The sequence below is a fragment of the Cantharellus anzutake genome (assembly GCF_015039405.1).
Source record: "Cantharellus anzutake strain C23 chromosome Unknown EI90scaffold_142, whole genome shotgun sequence".
NCBI lineage: Eukaryota > Fungi > Basidiomycota > Agaricomycetes > Cantharellales > Hydnaceae > Cantharellus > Cantharellus anzutake.
The window spans coordinates 1-16,739 of NW_024067092.1; the positions used below are offsets into that span (position 1 = coordinate 1).

General features: G+C 47.7%; 6 protein-coding genes across 6 annotated transcripts; 5 read left to right on the top strand and 1 right to left on the bottom strand.

The window, feature by feature from the left end:
• EI90DRAFT_409810 (uncharacterized protein) lies at positions 1 to 1,400 on the top strand. The gene is made up of 11 exons (XM_039067579.1): positions 1 to 99; positions 167 to 255; positions 409 to 419; positions 474 to 510; positions 585 to 600; positions 652 to 703; positions 755 to 803; positions 864 to 879; positions 972 to 996; positions 1,052 to 1,109; positions 1,168 to 1,400. Exons 1-11 carry the CDS (start codon positions 34 to 36, stop codon positions 1,241 to 1,243), a joined length of 495 nt encoding a protein of 164 aa, XP_038908728.1. The 5' UTR covers positions 1 to 33; the 3' UTR covers positions 1,244 to 1,400.
• On the top strand, positions 1,173 to 2,121 carry EI90DRAFT_3089297 (uncharacterized protein). Its single transcript, XM_039062288.1, has 5 exons — positions 1,173 to 1,192; positions 1,246 to 1,306; positions 1,368 to 1,472; positions 1,546 to 1,659; positions 1,733 to 2,121. The coding sequence occupies exons 3-4, from the start codon at positions 1,380 to 1,382 to the stop codon at positions 1,657 to 1,659; spliced, it is 207 nt and encodes a 68-aa protein (XP_038908729.1). The 5' UTR covers positions 1,173 to 1,192; positions 1,246 to 1,306; positions 1,368 to 1,379; the 3' UTR covers positions 1,733 to 2,121.
• Positions 2,122 to 2,155: 34 nt separating this feature from the next.
• EI90DRAFT_410873 (uncharacterized protein) lies at positions 2,156 to 2,916 on the top strand. The gene is made up of 2 exons (XM_039067580.1): positions 2,156 to 2,381; positions 2,451 to 2,916. The coding sequence occupies exons 1-2, from the start codon at positions 2,237 to 2,239 to the stop codon at positions 2,855 to 2,857; spliced, it is 552 nt and encodes a 183-aa protein (XP_038908730.1). The 5' UTR covers positions 2,156 to 2,236; the 3' UTR covers positions 2,858 to 2,916.
• Positions 2,842 to 5,496, top strand: EI90DRAFT_3089302 (uncharacterized protein). Its single transcript, XM_039062289.1, has 18 exons — positions 2,842 to 3,152; positions 3,256 to 3,334; positions 3,435 to 3,448; positions 3,519 to 3,539; positions 3,628 to 3,699; positions 3,806 to 3,833; positions 3,895 to 3,946; positions 4,034 to 4,065; positions 4,125 to 4,161; positions 4,241 to 4,256; positions 4,329 to 4,478; positions 4,567 to 4,623; positions 4,681 to 4,705; positions 4,766 to 4,823; positions 4,875 to 4,899; positions 4,969 to 5,014; positions 5,080 to 5,181; positions 5,293 to 5,496. The coding sequence occupies exons 1-18, from the start codon at positions 3,061 to 3,063 to the stop codon at positions 5,470 to 5,472; spliced, it is 1,086 nt and encodes a 361-aa protein (XP_038908731.1). The 5' UTR covers positions 2,842 to 3,060; the 3' UTR covers positions 5,473 to 5,496.
• Positions 5,497 to 8,358: 2,862 nt separating this feature from the next.
• EI90DRAFT_3294120 (uncharacterized protein) lies at positions 8,359 to 11,253 on the top strand (the record flags this gene model as incomplete). Its single annotated transcript, XM_039067413.1, has 16 exons — positions 8,359 to 8,471; positions 8,592 to 8,670; positions 8,755 to 8,852; positions 8,915 to 8,986; positions 9,105 to 9,132; positions 9,193 to 9,363; positions 9,422 to 9,458; positions 9,548 to 9,563; positions 9,625 to 9,777; positions 9,886 to 9,942; positions 9,999 to 10,023; positions 10,084 to 10,141; positions 10,194 to 10,218; positions 10,297 to 10,342; positions 10,402 to 10,503; positions 10,620 to 11,253. 16 exons carry the CDS (start codon positions 8,359 to 8,361, stop codon positions 10,806 to 10,808), a joined length of 1,269 nt encoding a protein of 422 aa, XP_038908732.1. The 3' UTR covers positions 10,809 to 11,253.
• EI90DRAFT_3294121 (GMC oxidoreductase-domain-containing protein) lies at positions 11,115 to 12,745 on the bottom strand (the record flags this gene model as incomplete). The annotated part of the gene is made up of 9 exons (XM_039067414.1): positions 11,115 to 11,324; positions 11,403 to 11,506; positions 11,573 to 11,593; positions 11,654 to 11,779; positions 11,842 to 12,159; positions 12,237 to 12,330; positions 12,407 to 12,594; positions 12,635 to 12,700; positions 12,724 to 12,745. The coding sequence occupies 9 exons, from the start codon at positions 12,743 to 12,745 to the stop codon at positions 11,223 to 11,225; spliced, it is 1,041 nt and encodes a 346-aa protein (XP_038908733.1). The 3' UTR covers positions 11,115 to 11,222.
• Positions 12,746 to 16,739: the final 3,994 nt, after the last annotated feature.

Consider the following 16,739-nt stretch of genomic DNA (forward strand, 5'->3'; position numbering starts at 1 on the left):
CTGATTGCCGCCGATCTTACATTCAAGAGTCATATGTGCAACTACATTCTACGCGAGCAGAATGTACCCATTTTCTACGTTTATGGAGCGTTTGACATGGTAAATTTTGGTCCCGCGGCTGAACATTGCTGCACAGTATTTGCACTAAACCACATGTTTCAATTAGGGCCTTCACCTTTCCACAACTTCTCAATGTTGGTATGACTTCCTAGACACGCGCTCGCCTTGCTCTGATGAGTCTCGTCGCCACACCTTGTGGGTCTTTTTCTTAGCTCATTTCCTCCGTCATATCGCAAGGATTCTTCGTTTATACCACATATCGTCGTAAGTCCTAATATGCTGCGTCATCATAGTTGGGAGGGTTTGATTCTAATGACTTCTCCATAGTTATATCAAACATTTCCTTAGCACTTTTTCAGGTGGGGGCGTTCTCGTATCATACTTTTTACCGAAGCTGTCTAACCGCTATTCAGCTTTTCTTAATATTGAACGAGACTGCTTTTGGATTGAGTGCGTCCCTGTTTTATTGCTTGGTATCATATAATGATGGGATTGACTGAAGTCGTGTCCAATTATTCACTCAGTGTTAGCGGTGAAATTGTATGTGTGCGGTCGGTCTTTTGGGTCCGCTTTCTTTGATCAAATTCAAAGTTTTCGATGGTCTTTGGGATCCGCGAACCCCCTGGGCTTAGCAAATGCATGGGTACACTCGTGTGTTTGCCATGTTTGGCGTCAATTTGTGACCTTGTTACAGCTGGCGCGCTCGCTTGGAGCGTGAACCGACGTCGGAATGGCTCCCAAAGGTATTTCTCGAGTCAATTGGTAACGACGGTACGATAAAAACTATTGCTTCCCCCACCCAGGGACAGTATCCTTAAGGTTATTATCCTTTATGTTGTCGGAACTGGGCTCATATCGGGGTGAGTGTCCGTCTTGCTGCTGTGAAATATCTACGATCGTCACGCTTTTAGGGCAATTTCTGGCTTATTGGCTGTGGTATGTATGGTCTTCTATCACTAGATCACTTTGGAATGTAATGCTGGATCAATAGGGAGGCTTCCTTCACTTGACGCCAGTTTTTCCCCTATTTGGGCAGTGTGTTGGATCAGGTATATTGATTAGCGTCAGAGCCGTTGGTTATTGACAACTGATATGGATGATTTCTAGTGTCAACAATCGGTTTTCTAGCCAAGTATGTTCATTTTTTCGGCTCATTGGCCGGGACAATATCTATAACTATTGAAGCCTTCATTCTCGTTCCCCATTATACAGTTCTCGTCCTGATAGACCAAAGGGGTTAGGAGGGGCAAGTTGTCAAACTTTCCTTCCTACATTGACCGAATTCTCATTTCCATAATTCGCATTAGGGTTTGAGCACTATGCTTATCACTATCACACGAGACATGGATCAAGAGTCGAATTATGACGGACAGCGGGAAAACGAACTACAGAATCGAATGACGAGACACTATGTGAGTATTAGAATTGGCTGGTCCCTTGATTGCCCCGGGTCCACGATCTCGTACTGACTAGGTGTGCGAACAGCATGAGTATGATGTGGAGGAATCAAAGACTTATGGTGACCGTCCAATGTTTGAAGGTCGTCTCACACCCGACACACCCCTGACTTCACAAACCCTGAACAAGCCTGACTTTTAGGTGAGTCCCCATCTGCGATGCCGAGCGGCGCATCCACGTGACCACAGCGCTACACATATTGATACCATATTAGGTAATGGGCGCCGGGTCGCGGTTCCGTCGAGCTGGGCTGGTCGGAGTCGCCGAGCGTGAACGCCAGAACCTTGGAGGCAGTGCACAGCAATTTTGAACTGGAGTCAGTTGCACCACGGACTTTTAGGTCCTTCTGCTCATTGCACATCTGCAAGCGAATGAAATGCCTAAATTTGTTGTCAATACCTAACCCATAGGACAGCTTTCCTACGACGAATACGTGAACGATTCTCTCAAGTATATAGATACTTCGAGGTTGACCTGAGGAGCATGGTAAACTGTTACCTATCAGCCGTCCCTGCCGTGCCAACGGGAAAAGAGAGGCGAAAAGATTGGCCTGTCAAACCCTGAATTCTCCATTCTAAATATAGTCCAAGTACAGCCCGGGAACAATGAAGTAAATTATGGCGTGCGCATTGAGCTCGGTCCAACTTCCGGGGCATAGTTTATTGCGAGATCAAGGGAGCTGAAAGGCACACGAATGACACTAGTGAGACTTTGATGGATGGGAAACTGGGATCACGAGATACATCATCCCACAAGTACGGCCGCTGGGACTGCAACAAATCCGTTCTTACACTCGAATAGGCACGTCTGGGCTCCAATTGTTCAAACAACAGAATTCGAATCAAAACCAGGGTCCAGTACTAGTATGGCTCTAACTCTGCGTGAACACGTGCCATGTTATGCCTTTTCACTTGACGCTACTTATGGCTTAGGGAATATGCCACTAGTGGTGTCCGGGGATATGGTGAACACACATATTCAAGCGGGCATGTCTGATGCGTTGATGAACAGGAGAATCATCCGGGGCTACATGGATCCGCGGGCTTCTCACGCCCTCTCCAAGAGCCCAAACACGGACGGATATCATACGGACCGAGGGCAATCATTGGTGCGCGATCAGGAGCTGTGCGCAACTCCACATGCTGAGCGGCGATTTTTGGGGAATTATTCGATGCTCCCTCGGCACCGATGGCCCAGAGATTTGGTTACAGACAGAGACTACGTAGCTTACTTTTTATTATATGTGTGGCGACGAAGACGGCAGGGAAAAGTGATATGCTGTATGAGAGATAATGATCTAAAAAGGAAACAAGCGTTTTTGATTGCCCTGATGCGATGAATTACTAATATACGATCCAATGTAGGGTGGACAGCGCTCTCCAGCTGCGGACAACTCCTGTAGCTCCGACGTGAGAGCTACGAGTTTCCTTGGATGCAACGTTATATAATGGACCTGATCAAGCTTTGGGTCCTCCCCGAACCTCGTCTCTCACAGGAGACTTGGGCCTACTTCCCAAGCCAAGAAGCTCAGGCTCGATACGCATGGATAGCACACACCCACCATCGCCAGAGGTCCTAAGTATTCTCCAGACATGGATTGCATTCTCTGTATTAGGCTCCGCACTTTCAGCAACGTAAGTCGCACTTCATCCTTCTGGCTGCTAGTACAGCTGGCTTTGTGCGGTTAGAAGCTACGTTACTTTTCAGAATTACTAATCCAAAATCTACACACAATAGGCTCTTTGGCATTATCACGGTCCAAACCTTTTTCTACTACAAACGTTTTCCAACCGATCATGTTTTCTTGAAGATCACGGTGAGTTAGGAGGATCGATTCCTAGGCGCCCAGTGTCGTCGCTGCCATTTGAGCGAGAAAAGTATGGATTTGGTGCTCACTTCTGACAAACCGTGCGCAGGTTGCTTCCTTATGGCAAGTTTCTGTCTTGTACCCGGTCAAGGACCTCGAGTGTGCTCATCCCCATCCTGCACATGTATTTAAGGATTTTGCTACCACTTCAAATGTGAGCCTTCCGTGGTGGATGCCTGTCAATTCGAATCTGACCTGTCTCCATCTCCGCCCTGGCCTCCTCCCTCGCCCCGGGTAAACAGCTTGTTAACGGCAATCGATATTTATGCTTTCGCAATGTCTCTCGGTTCGGCAGCTGGTAGAAAATTGATCTGGTAAGAACGCTGACTGTTGTTTCATGGCGCGCAAGTGACGTGCATTCTCTCCCCCATGCCTCTCCAAATATCGTCTGGGCGCCTATTAACTTCGAATTGAGCATAGGGCTCAAATATTACCGCAATTTACGAACGTATGCGCAGCCCTTCTGGAATCTCACTGTTACATGTTTGATTTACACCTTTTCACCCAAGCTGCTAGCAGGTATTGTGTCGCAATCACTCTTCGTCTATACCACCTTCCGTCGTCAGTGGCCAATTCTTTTCTTAATTCCTTCTCACATTCTCACAATCTGGCATGGCCCTTTAACTTTGAACCGTCCCGATACTGCAGTACTGCGAAACATGTTCTTGCTGCTCGCTTTGGTATGTCGGGGATGGTCGTCTTCCACTACCCTTCATCGGACTGAGCTCCTGAGGAATAGGCACTCCTGGTGTCATTCGAAGCTGGTTGGGGGCTTTGTACGTTCCATTTAACTACCCACTCAACTTTCTCGAGCGTATCTCACCAATATCGCGCATAAAATTTCTGTCTTGGTAGTTGTCTCCGTATCGATGTGAGTAACCCCAGATACGTGCCTGTCCTCCTCATCATGCGCTAAATACTAATATTCGCTGGATCTCGCCAGATTACAGCGTACATATCAAAACCCCAATCCACTCTACGCCGCACGATTGTGGCCCAGTCGTATATTCGGTCCCCTGAATGCTTGCTGTGACATTGTTGTTGCTGGTGCTCTTGCTTGGGGTATCCATCGACGAAAGAACGGAGCCGTGAGGTGAGTCACTGCTCGTTCCTTCGAGTTATGTTGAGCATAGGAAGCTGAATCTCTATTTTCTCTCGCCACTACTGTTGGAAATCGTAAGCGATAACGTTTTGAGAGACATCATGCTGTACATTGCTTGTACAGGTTTATCAACTGCGTAAGTGGGCCGTGCTGTGATTCGTTCGAGCTTGACGTTCATGATGGAACTTCTTAGGTCAGTATCAATTGTGCTAGCTGCGGTAAGTTCAGAGTTGTTTGGATTATCGTGAACCAGCGAGTTTTACGCCGCGTACTCTTAGGGCGTTGTGGTCGCTTCTCCAAGGGTCATCCCATTCATTGGGCCAAGTGTTGGTGCTGGTAAGCCACCACCTCCCTAGTAACGCTGTTGTCGAGCTGATGTATCCCTAGTCTCAATCATTGGATTTCTTTCAAAGTGCGTTACCCACTTAATCTATCATTATGAATGTATCGCATATTCATTGAGGCTGGTACTTTATGATAGCCTTCACTCCCGTTCACTTCTGTATGATGCCAGGACTCAAAGAGGCGTGAGTATATGTTAGGGAATGATTCGTTCCAAGCGCCGCTGGACTTACCTTGGAACGAAACGTAGGGGATAAGTTTTCTTATTTCCGTCATGCGTGACGTGCAGCAAGCGTCTGATCGTGAAGGCCAACATGAAGTTGCGCTGTGGTCAAGAGTTTCAAAGTTCGATGTGAGTTTACGTTTCGTTCGAGCTCTCTCAGCTTTACTATCTTTATCGCAACCCTTCCTTCACCTTGCCCCACACATCTTATTTATTCGCTGACTTACTTGTATCGCACAGAATGAATACAACGTAGAGGAATCAAAAACATACGATGATAACCCAGCTTTCGAACGACAACCCACATGTGCTAGGAGGCCAATCTCAATGCCTAAACGCGAGAATTCTCACGTGTCCGGGATCGAAGAAGAGATCGTGGAGGTTGATCCTCAGCTTGGGTGTGAAAGGACGACTAGATAACGTTGGTGGTGATGCCGAGCTTCCTCTAGGTTGGATCTTCTTCCATCTAGTAGAGACGGACATTTACGACGACACACAGGCACACAGGCACGCGCGCACATACATCGCATACACATCCCGTCGCTTCTCGTTTACTCCCCGAAATCACCGCTGTGTTATTCCATGTTATTCAATTATCGTTATTACATGTCTGCTTCCATCTACTTCTCTAATTCATCCCACATCTCGATCTTATCTCACGCGGACCTTGCTTCGTTGTTGCCGCATTTTGAAAGTGTGATGCCGGCAGGAACCTGACTCAGCCTTCATGCGACAAGGACCCAATCACCTGTTGGCAAAAATGCTCCAGACATAAACAGCCTATCGGTGCCTCATCGTCCATTTCGGCATCTTCGATGTCGGGTGGGCAAAAGCCACAACTTCCAACTCCGGCTTTCTGAGTGTTCGTCTCGAAGTTCCGCTTGAAGTTCCGTGATTGGCTACCAATTTCTCCCCACGTTCACTGAATCGTGGTTACATGGCATCAGTATGCCTGTGCACCAGTGTCAACTATCGCCGTTGATGACCCGGAATCTGGTGCGTCAGATGCTCGGTGTTCCTGGCTCCAAAGCAGCTGCGAATGCACATAGACTTCATCTTGGATGGTCCTTTTCTGGCCTTACTCGGGCCTTGTTCTGATTGTCGTCTCGAGCTTTGGCAACCCTTACAGACACGCCGACCTCCCAGCCCTCCTTGAAATTGTCTCGATATCCGGTTTCGGGTCTGGCTCCCTGAGTAATGTGAGCAATGCTTTTCTGATTGATCCTTAGCATCCTGGTCTTAATTAGCTGGATGGGGCTCCTTTTGCACATGCGAACAACGTAGACTTTTTTTGGCGTGGTTTACAGTTCAGATTTTACTCCGAACGATTTCTGGGCCGATGGGAGGTTCTTGAAACTCGAATGATTGGTGAGTCCAAGCCGCTGCGCGTTCGCTTGGACCATTCCATGTGGTTCATCACTTTGACGGACACTTGAGACTGAACTGGCATGCTGTGCACTATCACTAGGTTGGCCTTTTATGGTGTGTTGAATTGCTGGAAGTAGCCAATTGCCCCTCGCTACGAATTTCGCCCGCCGATAGGGTATGCATCCATCGCAACATAGGATTCTGCAATCGCTTGTCACCTATCTTACTGTACCCAAGCCGTTGCGCTCGCGGTCTTGATTGCGGCTCACATTGCATCGAAGGACCATATGTACAACTACATTCTACGCGCGCAAAATAGACCCTTATTGTGGCGTTTGACATAGTAAATTTTGGTCCAAGCTGTTGAGTGCGCATTGTGGGCACAGTATTGCGCTTGAGCCATATGTAGGGCCTTTCACCTTTCCACAACTGGGGTATGAGTTCACTCGGAAGCGCGCTCGCCTCGTGCTGATGAGTCTCATCGCCATGTCCTGTTGCCCCCCCTGCTGGTTTCCCCTTTCAGCTCATTTCCGTCCTAATTCATTCACTTACGCATCGCCGTAGTGAGGCCAGCCGATACGCAATCATGGTTCTACATAATAGGTTTTCCATAAGTTACATCAAATGTACTTTTTTAGATGGGGGTTGTTCTTGTGTCATACGTTTAACGGAAGATGTCTCACACGGACCTTGCGCAATTCAGCATTTGTTGGTACAAGACTTCCCTGTGTTGAAGTTGCTTGGTATTAGATAATGATGGGATTAACATGCCCGATTATTCATCCAGTAAAGGTACGCGTTACATATGGAGGTTGGAGTCTTAGAACCTCGGCATTGTAGCCCGCGCCGGACTTATTGTAAGGCGAGCCATCACATTGCGGGGCCCCATCAACAAACGGAGCTGGCCGAACATAATATTGTGTCAGGAGGCATCATCACCAGCGGTCCCGTCGAGCTACTAGTCGGAGTCGTCGAGCGCGCGGATGCCGAGACCTTCGAGGCAGTGCAGTGAATTGAACTACTTGGATTTCGACTGCACCGCGTTATCTTAGGTCCTTCAGCTTATTCAGGCATAAGTATCCGCTCTTTGATCACTGCCTTAATGCAGCAAATGTTACGGTGCATGATTTTGTAGGACACATTTCCTACGATGAGGTGAGGGATGTGAGTTAGTCCAAGCGCCACTGGATTCGGTTCAACTTCCGGCATAATTTGTTGCGAGATCAAGAAGTTGAAAGGCACATAACACATGAATGAACTCCACGAGTACGATCGCTAGGACTGCAATGAATCAGTGGTCTACTAGGACGGGCATGGCTAGCTATTTGACGGTTTTACAAGTGTCACTCGACAGTTCGCAGCAGCTCCAACTCTAACTGTTTCTACGTAAACACGTACCACGTCATGCCTTTGCACTAAGGCTTAGGACCATATAGGACCATGGTATTTAGGGGGGGGGGGGGCATGTATGAGTGTTGATAGGGAACAGGAGACCTGATACCGGGTAACAAAGAACCGCCAAACGCATGGATCCGCGGGCTTCCTTTCTCATGTCCCAACAACGCAATATGTCCAATGAGAAACTTCTGGTTGTCATTGGCAAGTGCGCACACCATCATGAGCTGTGCACACTCCAGAAGCTATTTGGAGGAGTTTTCTCCGCATCGATGGCTGACCTAGAAGTGGATAGAGTTGATTAGTTGGGAAAAGGGACATGCCGTGCGAATCAATGGGAGATAATAATACTAAACTAAAAAGGTTCTGATCGCCCTGATGCAATTATAAGCTTCGGACTTCCCCCAACTCCGGCGTGAGAGGTATAGTTTCCTTGGGTACAACGTATATAATAAACTTAATCAAGCTTTGGGTTTCTCCCCAACCTTGCCCTCTGGCAGGAGACTTGGGGGCCCACTTCCCAAGCCAAGAAACTCCACACGCATGGATGGCCGCAGTTGCGCGCCCCCTCCAGGAGGCCCACCATCGCCAGAGATTCTAAGAAATCTCGAGACATGGCTTGCATTCTCTGTATTGGGTTTCGCACTTTCAGCAACGTAGGTTGCAATTCAGCTTTCGTTCTCAACCTTAAATCTGTCAACGCTTCGCTGGCATTTGTGCCGTCCAAAAGCCGTGTTACTCCTGTAAATCACTAATCCAGAATCCGCACTCATTAGGCTCATTGGGGTTGTCACCGTCCAAACCTTTTTCTACTACAAACGCTTTCCAACCGACCATCTTTTCTTGAAGATTACGGTGAGTTAGGAGGTCCGGTTTCGTGCCACCTGTGCGAGGGAACAAAATATGATTTGGTACTCATTCTTGGTAAATCGTGCGCAGGTCATTTTCTTGTGGCAAGTTTCTGCGATGTACAAAGACCCGAGTGCGCTCATGCTCATTCCACACATGTATTTTAGGTTATTACAACCACTTCAAGTGTGAGCCTTCAATACTGGACGCCCGTCAATTTGAATCTTGTAACCCATTTTTTTGTAAATAGATTATTGATGGCGACCGACTTCTATGCCTTCACAATATCTCCTGGTTCCGCAGTTAGCAAAAGATTGATCTGGTAAGAAAGCTGACTGTTGTTTTATGATACATAAGTGACGTGTATTCTCTCTTCCCCATGCCTAATCCCCAACATTCGAATATCGTCTGGGCTCCGATCAACTTCAAATCGAGCCTAGGGCTCAAATATTCCCGCAATTCACGAACGTATGTGCAGCCCTTCTTGAATTACACTGTTACATGTTTGTTTTACACCTTTTCGCCTAGCTGGTAGCAGTTGTTGTGTCGCAATCACTCTTCGTCTATACCACCTTCCGTTGTCAGTGGTCAGTTCTTAACCACATCTTCATATGTTCACAAGAAATTTTGGCACGACCCTTGATTTTGGACCGTCCCGATTCTGTAGTGCTGCGAAACATATTCTTGCTGCTCGCTTTAGTATGTCGATGACGGCTATCTTCTATCGCCTTTCACGGGACTAAGCTCTGTGGAATAGGCTTTTCTAGTGTTATTCGAGGCTGGTTGGGGGCTTTGTACGTTCCTCTCAACTACCACCCAACTTTCTTAACTCGAGCATATCTCACCCATATTGCGCATGAAACCTCGGTCTCGGTCTCGATAGTTGTCGCCGTATCAATGTGAGTAATTCTAGTTACACGACTTGTTGTCTTCATATCAATATTCACTAGCACGCAACAGATTACAACGCACATATCAAAACCCAAGTGATCCGCTTTTCGCCTCACGAATGTGGCATAGTCGTATATTCGTTCTCTCGAATGCTTTTTGTGATGTTGTTGTTGCCGGTGCTCTTGCTTGGAGTATCCATCGACGAAGGAATGGAGCCGTGAGGTGGGTTGCTCACTTCTTCGTGTTATGTTGAGCACAGAAGCTGAATCGCTCGTTGGCTCTATTTTCTTTCACCTTTGCCGCCGGTGCATTGGAAAAATAAAACTCAAGCGATAGCATTTTGAGAGACATCATACTGTACGTTGCTTGTACAGGTATATCAACTGCGTAAGTGGGACGTGCTGCGGTTCGTTTGAGCTGACTTTCACGATAGAACTTTCTAGGTCAGTATCAATTGTGCTAGCTGCAGTAAGTTCAGGGTTATTTGGATTATCGTGAACGAGTGGGTTTTACCCTGCAAACTCTCAGGGTATTGTAGTCGCTTCACCGAGGGTCATCCCATTCATTGGGCCAAGTGTTGGCGTTAGTAAGTCACAACCTCGCACCCCGCTCCCTTCGCCGAGCTGAGGTATTTTTAGTTTCAACCATTGGATTTCTTTCAAAGTACGTATCCTACTCAATTTAAGTATCATCATGAGGGTCTGCTGCATATCCACTGAGGCCGGTGGCACTTCATGGCAGCCTTCACTCCCGTTCGCTTTTGTATGATGCCACGACTCAGAGAGGCGTGAGTATTTGTTAGGGAATAATTGGTTCCCAGTCCCCGGACTTACCTCCAAACCTTAGGGGATAAGTTTTCTTATTTCCGTCACCCATGACGTGCAGCATGAGTCCGATCGTGAAGGTCAACCTGAGCTCGAGCTGTGGTCAAGAGTTCCAAGGTTCGATGTGAGTTTATATGTTTTATTCGGACTCTCGATTTTTTGCTATTACTCCACCTCACCGCAATCCCTTCTCTCGCCCCGCCCGTCTTATTTGTTTGCTTACTTGCTTGTATCGCACAGCATGAATACAATGTGGAGGAAGCAAAAACATTCAGTGATAACCCCGCTTTCGAGCGACAGTCCAAATGTAGGAGGCCAACCTCAATGCCTGAACACGGGAATTCTGGTGTATCGGGGATTGAAGAGGAGATTGTAGAGGTTGATCCTCAGCTTGGGTGTGAAAGGATGACCAAATGGTGTCAATGGTAATACCGAGCGGCTTGGTTGGCCCCTTAGGCACCATCACTTATGGCTTGCAATTGTGATTTTTTTTTCCTCTGGTGAACGCCCAAGGGATTAGATGGAGGCTGGAATCATGATTGCGGATTTTGACTTGTTGTCATGTGTGTTAACGTTCGGTTCTCGTGTTTACTCTTCTCGCTAGCGTAGCCCGGTCACCATGCACGACCTTGAGATGACCCTGCGGCGAATTTGGAGGTTACGGCTTTTTTATGAGCTAGGGATGCCTTCTGAGTAGTTGTGATGCAAACAACACACTGATCCATAGGGATTGGTCTATTTTTACTTTTTTACTTTTCACGTTTTTACTCTTTTGTACAACGGACTCGCGCAGAAACGCGTATAATTTTTTCTCCCCCTCAGATCTCTTCTATGTCTTACACATCATAACCTTGCGTTTAACTTGTAATCCCCTGCGATGGTCTCCGAGGCGAGCTCTGCAATCGCATAAATTGGAATCTGAGGGTGGGCTGCGGGTGCGAGGGGCTGGCAAAAACAAAAAAAAAAAAACATAGGTTTGCTCAGCAACGTAAGAAAGAGTAGTACAGAAAGCCGGGCACGCACGAAAATACTAGCATCGACGACGCGGAGCTTCTTAATACCCTTCACAGTTGAGTCAGGATTAACGACACCCTCAGGACTGTCCTTGGCCGAAATGGCAAGAGTGCCTAACGAACAGGAAGTGAATCAAAAAATTAACCCATTCGCTAACCCAATAATAATCAGAAACCTACTGGTAGGATGGAAAGCGGAGACTGGAAGATGAAAAGCAAATGTCAGCACCCCCTAGATCAAAACCCTCGTATCACACGCACCCGTATTGTTACGAATATACTGTATAATCTCTTCATCCGTTTGTGCTTGAGCTAATGAACCCCATTCTCCTAGAACGTAGTCTTTGAAAATAGGCGCAGTCAAGAAGTTTCGTGCATGCTTGATGGCTAGTATGGGAAAGAGTATAGTAAGCTTAGCTTCAGCCAAGTCAGTCACACCCGAGCCTTACCGGCCACGGCGGTGTGGAGATCGGGTTCCTTTACGAAGAGTGCAAGATCGATCAAAGGAGCATCGAAAGGATTGCTTGACCCAAGTTTCACGCTTCCCCTAGAACTAGGAGACAAGTTGACCGTCGCAATGGTCATGAAATTCCCCTCCGAAGGTTCGGGATAGAGTGTACTCGCAAATCCGTCATCTAAGATTAATTCAAAGTGCGGTGAATTTGGACCTGGGCAATCGTCGACGATGCCAGGTTGCGACCAGATGGGATCGTCAGAAGGTAAACGGAAGAACCCAATCGATTGAGCGATCGTGTTGGACAAACGACCTAAAAAATGGATAGTTCAGCCATGTTGCGGTGCTTGGCCTGATCGACAGTACTAGTGCGGAGGTTGATTTACGTACCGGCTTTGTTTGGGTTATACAAACATTCTTGTTGTTGAGCGAAGGCAGGATTGTGGGAGAGTTCGTCCCTTGTGCCCTTGTCATTGATAATCCACTTTTTTTTCCCGAAATTAACGATATATTAATATATATGACCTTCCACACCAAAGTGCAAAACGCCCGGAACTCACATTGTTCAAAAGCAGCGTGTGGTCTTGTAGGTTCTTGCCTACTTCGGGGTGATCTTTAACCACTTTGATCCCCAATGCTTCGAGTTCTGATTTTGGTCCAACGCCTGAGAGCAGAAGGATTTGGGGAGAGTTGATGGCGCCAGCGGCAAGAATGACTTCTTTGGATGCACTAACGACAGTCCTTGGACCTAGAATCCAAATCATTTCATGAGGACGATTTTTACTAACCAAAATCATTCCCTAATGCAATAATTTTACCATTTGGGCTTTCGGTAAACTCGACGCCAGTGACAACTGGTACTTTGTCCTCAGAGAACAATATTCTAGTAACATGGGCATTCCGTAACAAATCCAAGTTCAGTCGGGCCCCAACCGCTTTGAAGTAGTTTCTCGAACTATTCCTAACTCCTGTTCCTACGGTTCCAAATAGTCTGCCAATACCGAGAGGTTTCCCAGAGTTAGTGTCCGAGTTCCAGCTGAAGTCCGGGTGCTCGTGTGTAACGCAGACTAGAATAGAATAATACTCAGTCTCGCGGTTGTGAACGCAATGAGAACTATAATTGGATATCTACCTAGAATAGAATAATACTAGGTGAAGGTTTTTTTTTTTTTTTTTTTTTTTTTTCTTGGTGGAACCTTCGGTAGCTTTCGCGGGCGTGATGCCTGAAGGTTTGTAGGGAGGGCGGTGCCTTCCAGTAGTTGATGATTGGTGCCTCGGTGTGAGGGGAATTGCCACCACGGGGGAATGCGTTATCGCACTGGCGAGGATCGCTCCGTGTGGGGCTCCCGTGACCGCGGAGGGTCAGGTATACCCACTAAAACCCCGTTGCACTTTAGCCAATTCTCGGGGAGGCATAGTTCATTCTCCAGTGTACCGCTCCGGGTGTGTAGAACGAGCCATTCGGGTAGAGCTTTATTATGGTATTTTTTCTTGTTCGTGAGGGATCTGTCTTGGTTAAGTTTTTCGTTCATGGCGGCTTTGAGGGAGTTTATGGCTTCGTTGTGCGAGATTTTAATTTCGCCATTTGTGTCGTCGCTGAGGACTCTTTTACATCTTAGTTTCCATGTTTGCCAAGCGCATTCGAGGACGGCGATTCTGAAGAATCTAGTAGCACCGTGGTTTGTGATGCCGCTCCGGCTTTTAATTAAGGTTAGGGGGGCTGCCATTACATGGTGTATATCCATGGTATTGGGCCAGCGTATTCCTTTTGTTGTGTTCATGGATCTTATGGCGGCCCAAAGTTTAGGGCCTTGGTTGTGTGGGCACACAAAAACGATATGGTTCATCGATTCAGGGACGTCGCATTTCGCGCATAGGCCGCGGTCTTCGTATCCAGGGATTTTACTCCAGTAGGGGCCGACTTTGTGGGCGCCGTGGACAAGTTTCCATACGAAGTTTCTAAGGCTGGGGTTCAGTTCATTCTTATTTCTTAAGATGGCGCGCCAGATTAAGTCGTTGTTTGGGGCCGGGCAGTCAAGGCTTTTCAGGGTGTCTCTGATGTGGTCAAGGTTCTTCGTTGATCTTTGACTTTTGTTGTGGTTGTTCTTTGCTGATTCTCGGATTATTAGTTTCGTGGCGGTTGCTTGGGTTAGGGCGCACAGTCTAGCGCCGTTCTGGGTGAAGGGGAGGCTGGTGATGGTGGGTTCGGCATTGGGGGGTTTTGTGGAGCCTGTTGCAGCGAGGTTATCAGCATTTTCGTTGCCTTCGCAGCCGTTGTGGCCTTTAATCCATTCGATGGAGACAATGCCGTTTCTTGTCCGGAGGGAGTTGATGGTGGTCTTTATAGCAAGGGGATGAGGGGATCCGATGAAGTTCTGGTCTTCCGCATTGTCCAGATCTATGGTTAGTGTATTCATGCACCATTTAGAATCAGTTTTGATGTGGAGTCTAGCTCTTCGGGGCGTCGTAGCGGCTGCGTGGTTTATTGCTAGGATTTCAGCAGTATTGTTTGTTTGGGGGAAGGTGCGGTTTGCGGGGAGGCTGGCGTTGTTGGGGTTATCTGTACTGTACCACACTCCGTAGCCGGCGCTGGCATCGATTTCGCCGTTGCCAGTGCAGGACCCGTCTGTGTAGGCAACGATGTCAGTGCTGAGGTTCCTTGAGAGTCTCAGCGTGGGGGGATTTGTCTGGTTGAGTTCTTCGCGGAAGATGCGGAAGTAGTCTGACGTATTGTTTTTCAGGTCGGGGAAGGTTTTGATGGTTTTGACGTTCAGCACGTCGCCTAGGGAGTGGGTTCCGGTGTTTTCTATATCGGTTCTCGAGGGGGGGGGACGGCATGGTAGGACCGATCGGGGGTTGACTTGGGGTTTCAGGTTCGAGATTATGTTTTCAGCGGCTTGGTAGCAGGTCTCAGGGTTTTTACAACCCATTGTACGGAATCTTGTGCAGGGGGGGCAGGAGCAAGATTTACTCCAGCGTCTGTGGAATGGATCGTCTAAAATGTTTGCCATGGTGAGGAGGTCGCCTGTGCGGAAGCAGTCGTGGGTTTTTCTCAGACATTTTGCCGCGGGCGTGTTTTCTCTTGTTCTGACACGGTCTTTTCTTCCGATGTGGTGCCATGCTGGGAGATCGAGTCTGATGCTCAGAGGAAGGTTAATGTCATCGAGGGCTAGGTTATACTTGACTCCTGTGTTGAGTATGGCTTTGATTTCGTGTGGGAGGGTTCTGCTCGTGTATCGTTGCTTGATGAAGATTTGCTGGGTGAAGATGTCGGTTATTCGTGGGTCGCGGGACTCTTCGTCCCGGACGTGTTTCGGGAGTGAGGAGATGATTAACGCTTCTGCGGCGTCTGCAGCCGGTGATCTGTTGGGGGACCTGTTGAGGATTCTCTTTAGTTTTACAAGGTGGATCGCCTCGTTCCTCGCCTTGATGTTTAGGATGTTTCTTCCCCCTTCGCCAGGTGGGTTGTTTAGAGTTTTCATGCTGATTGGGGGGATTTGAGAATTCCAGATGAAGTTTTTTGTTAGGGTGCCGAGCTCTTTTTCAATTTTTTTTGGCATGCCCTGGGCGGAGGTGTGGAATTGGGTCATGCCGCCGATGACCATTTGGGTGATGTGTTTTCGTCCTTCGATAGTCGGGTAGGTTTTTTGCCAGTTTTTAAGACTAGTGCTGACTTTGGCCATGATGTCTGGCCATGGGTCAATCCCGCTTGGGTGGTTTCCACAATGTGCTCCTAGATATCTCGTGGTTTGTCCATCCTCGAGGATTAATATATCGTTGTGGAAGGGGCTGGTCGAGTTGGTGTTTAGATTTCTTGTGTTGAGTAGGGTTTTGCGATATGTTGGTGAGCCCACAGGGATGACTACGGATTTTTCATTGTTGAATTTTGCCCCGGAAGCAGTGCACCAGGTATTGAGGATACTCATTAGGCAGTCCACATCGTCGTCTTTTGAGAGGAAGACCGCGGCGTCATCCGCGAAGAGGGAGACAATGACTCTTTGTGTGAGTGACGGGGTTTTAATTTCTAGGCCTCGTATTTTGTCTGATTCTCTTAACATTATTGATAGGGGCTCGATTGCTATGTTGAACAGGAGGCATGACAGTGGGTCACCTTGCCTTACACCTCTGTGTACAGGGAACTTGTCGCTGATTTCGCCGTTCAGGATTACGCGGGTTTTTGGTTCGGAGTACAGTGATTTTATGGTGTTGATTGTGGGGGCTGGGATTCCCATGGCCTCTAGAGTGCGCCAGAGATAGTCATGGCGTATTCTGTCATATGCTTTCTCCTGGTCAAGGGCAACAATCGCACCATCTTGATTAATGATTTCACATAGGTCTATCATGCGGTTAACCAGGTCGATTTGGTCATGAATACTTCTGCCTTTTATGAAGGCAGCCTGGCATTTATTTATGAGGTTGGGGGCAATTGGGGCAATTTTATTCATGAGGGCTGTTGTCATAATTTTATATTCGGCATTTAGTACGGTTATCGGTCTGTAGTTTTCGATCTCTCTCCTGTCTTTTTTCTTGTACAGGGGGCATAGCCAGCCAGCTGTAAATTGAGGGGAGGATATGCCTCGCGTTTCGATATCATGAATTACATTGTGGAGGAGTTTGACTATGTCTACACGGCTTTCAGACTTAGCTAACCATCTTTCGTGGAGCCTTTTGTAGAGTTCGGTTGGGATTCCGTTAAGGCCTGGGGCCTTTCCATTTGGGGATTGTTTTAGGGCGGCACGGGTCTCATCGTAGCTGATGCTTGTTGACATGGGAATTGTTTGGGTTGAGGGGGAAGTGGTAATTTGCGAGAGGGACTCTGCGATGCAATTTTCCCTTTCAAGGGGGGAGGAGAGGTCGAGGTCTCTTGTTTGTACTGCATTGTAGTGTTCAGCA

Coding starts and splice junctions, on each gene's coding strand:
- EI90DRAFT_410873 (XM_039067580.1), top strand. CDS start 2,237: ATGGGAAACTGGGATCACGAGATACATCATCCCACAAGTACGGCCGCT. Junction 2,382..2,450: donor AAAACCAGGGTCCAGTACTA/GTATGGCTCTAA, acceptor CTTATGGCTTAG/GGAATATGCCACTAGTGGTG.
- EI90DRAFT_3089302 (XM_039062289.1), top strand. CDS start 3,061: ATGGATAGCACACACCCACCATCGCCAGAGGTCCTAAGTATTCTCCAG. Junction 4,624..4,680: donor TGTACAGGTTTATCAACTGC/GTAAGTGGGCCG, acceptor GGAACTTCTTAG/GTCAGTATCAATTGTGCTAG. Junction 4,824..4,874: donor TGGGCCAAGTGTTGGTGCTG/GTAAGCCACCAC, acceptor ATGTATCCCTAG/TCTCAATCATTGGATTTCTT.
- EI90DRAFT_409810 (XM_039067579.1), top strand. CDS start 34: ATGTGCAACTACATTCTACGCGAGCAGAATGTACCCATTTTCTACGTT. Junction 100..166: donor TTTATGGAGCGTTTGACATG/GTAAATTTTGGT, acceptor TGTTTCAATTAG/GGCCTTCACCTTTCCACAAC. Junction 1,110..1,167: donor TGGGCAGTGTGTTGGATCAG/GTATATTGATTA, acceptor GATGATTTCTAG/TGTCAACAATCGGTTTTCTA.
- EI90DRAFT_3089297 (XM_039062288.1), top strand. CDS start 1,380: ATGCTTATCACTATCACACGAGACATGGATCAAGAGTCGAATTATGAC. Junction 1,473..1,545: donor ATCGAATGACGAGACACTAT/GTGAGTATTAGA, acceptor GTGTGCGAACAG/CATGAGTATGATGTGGAGGA.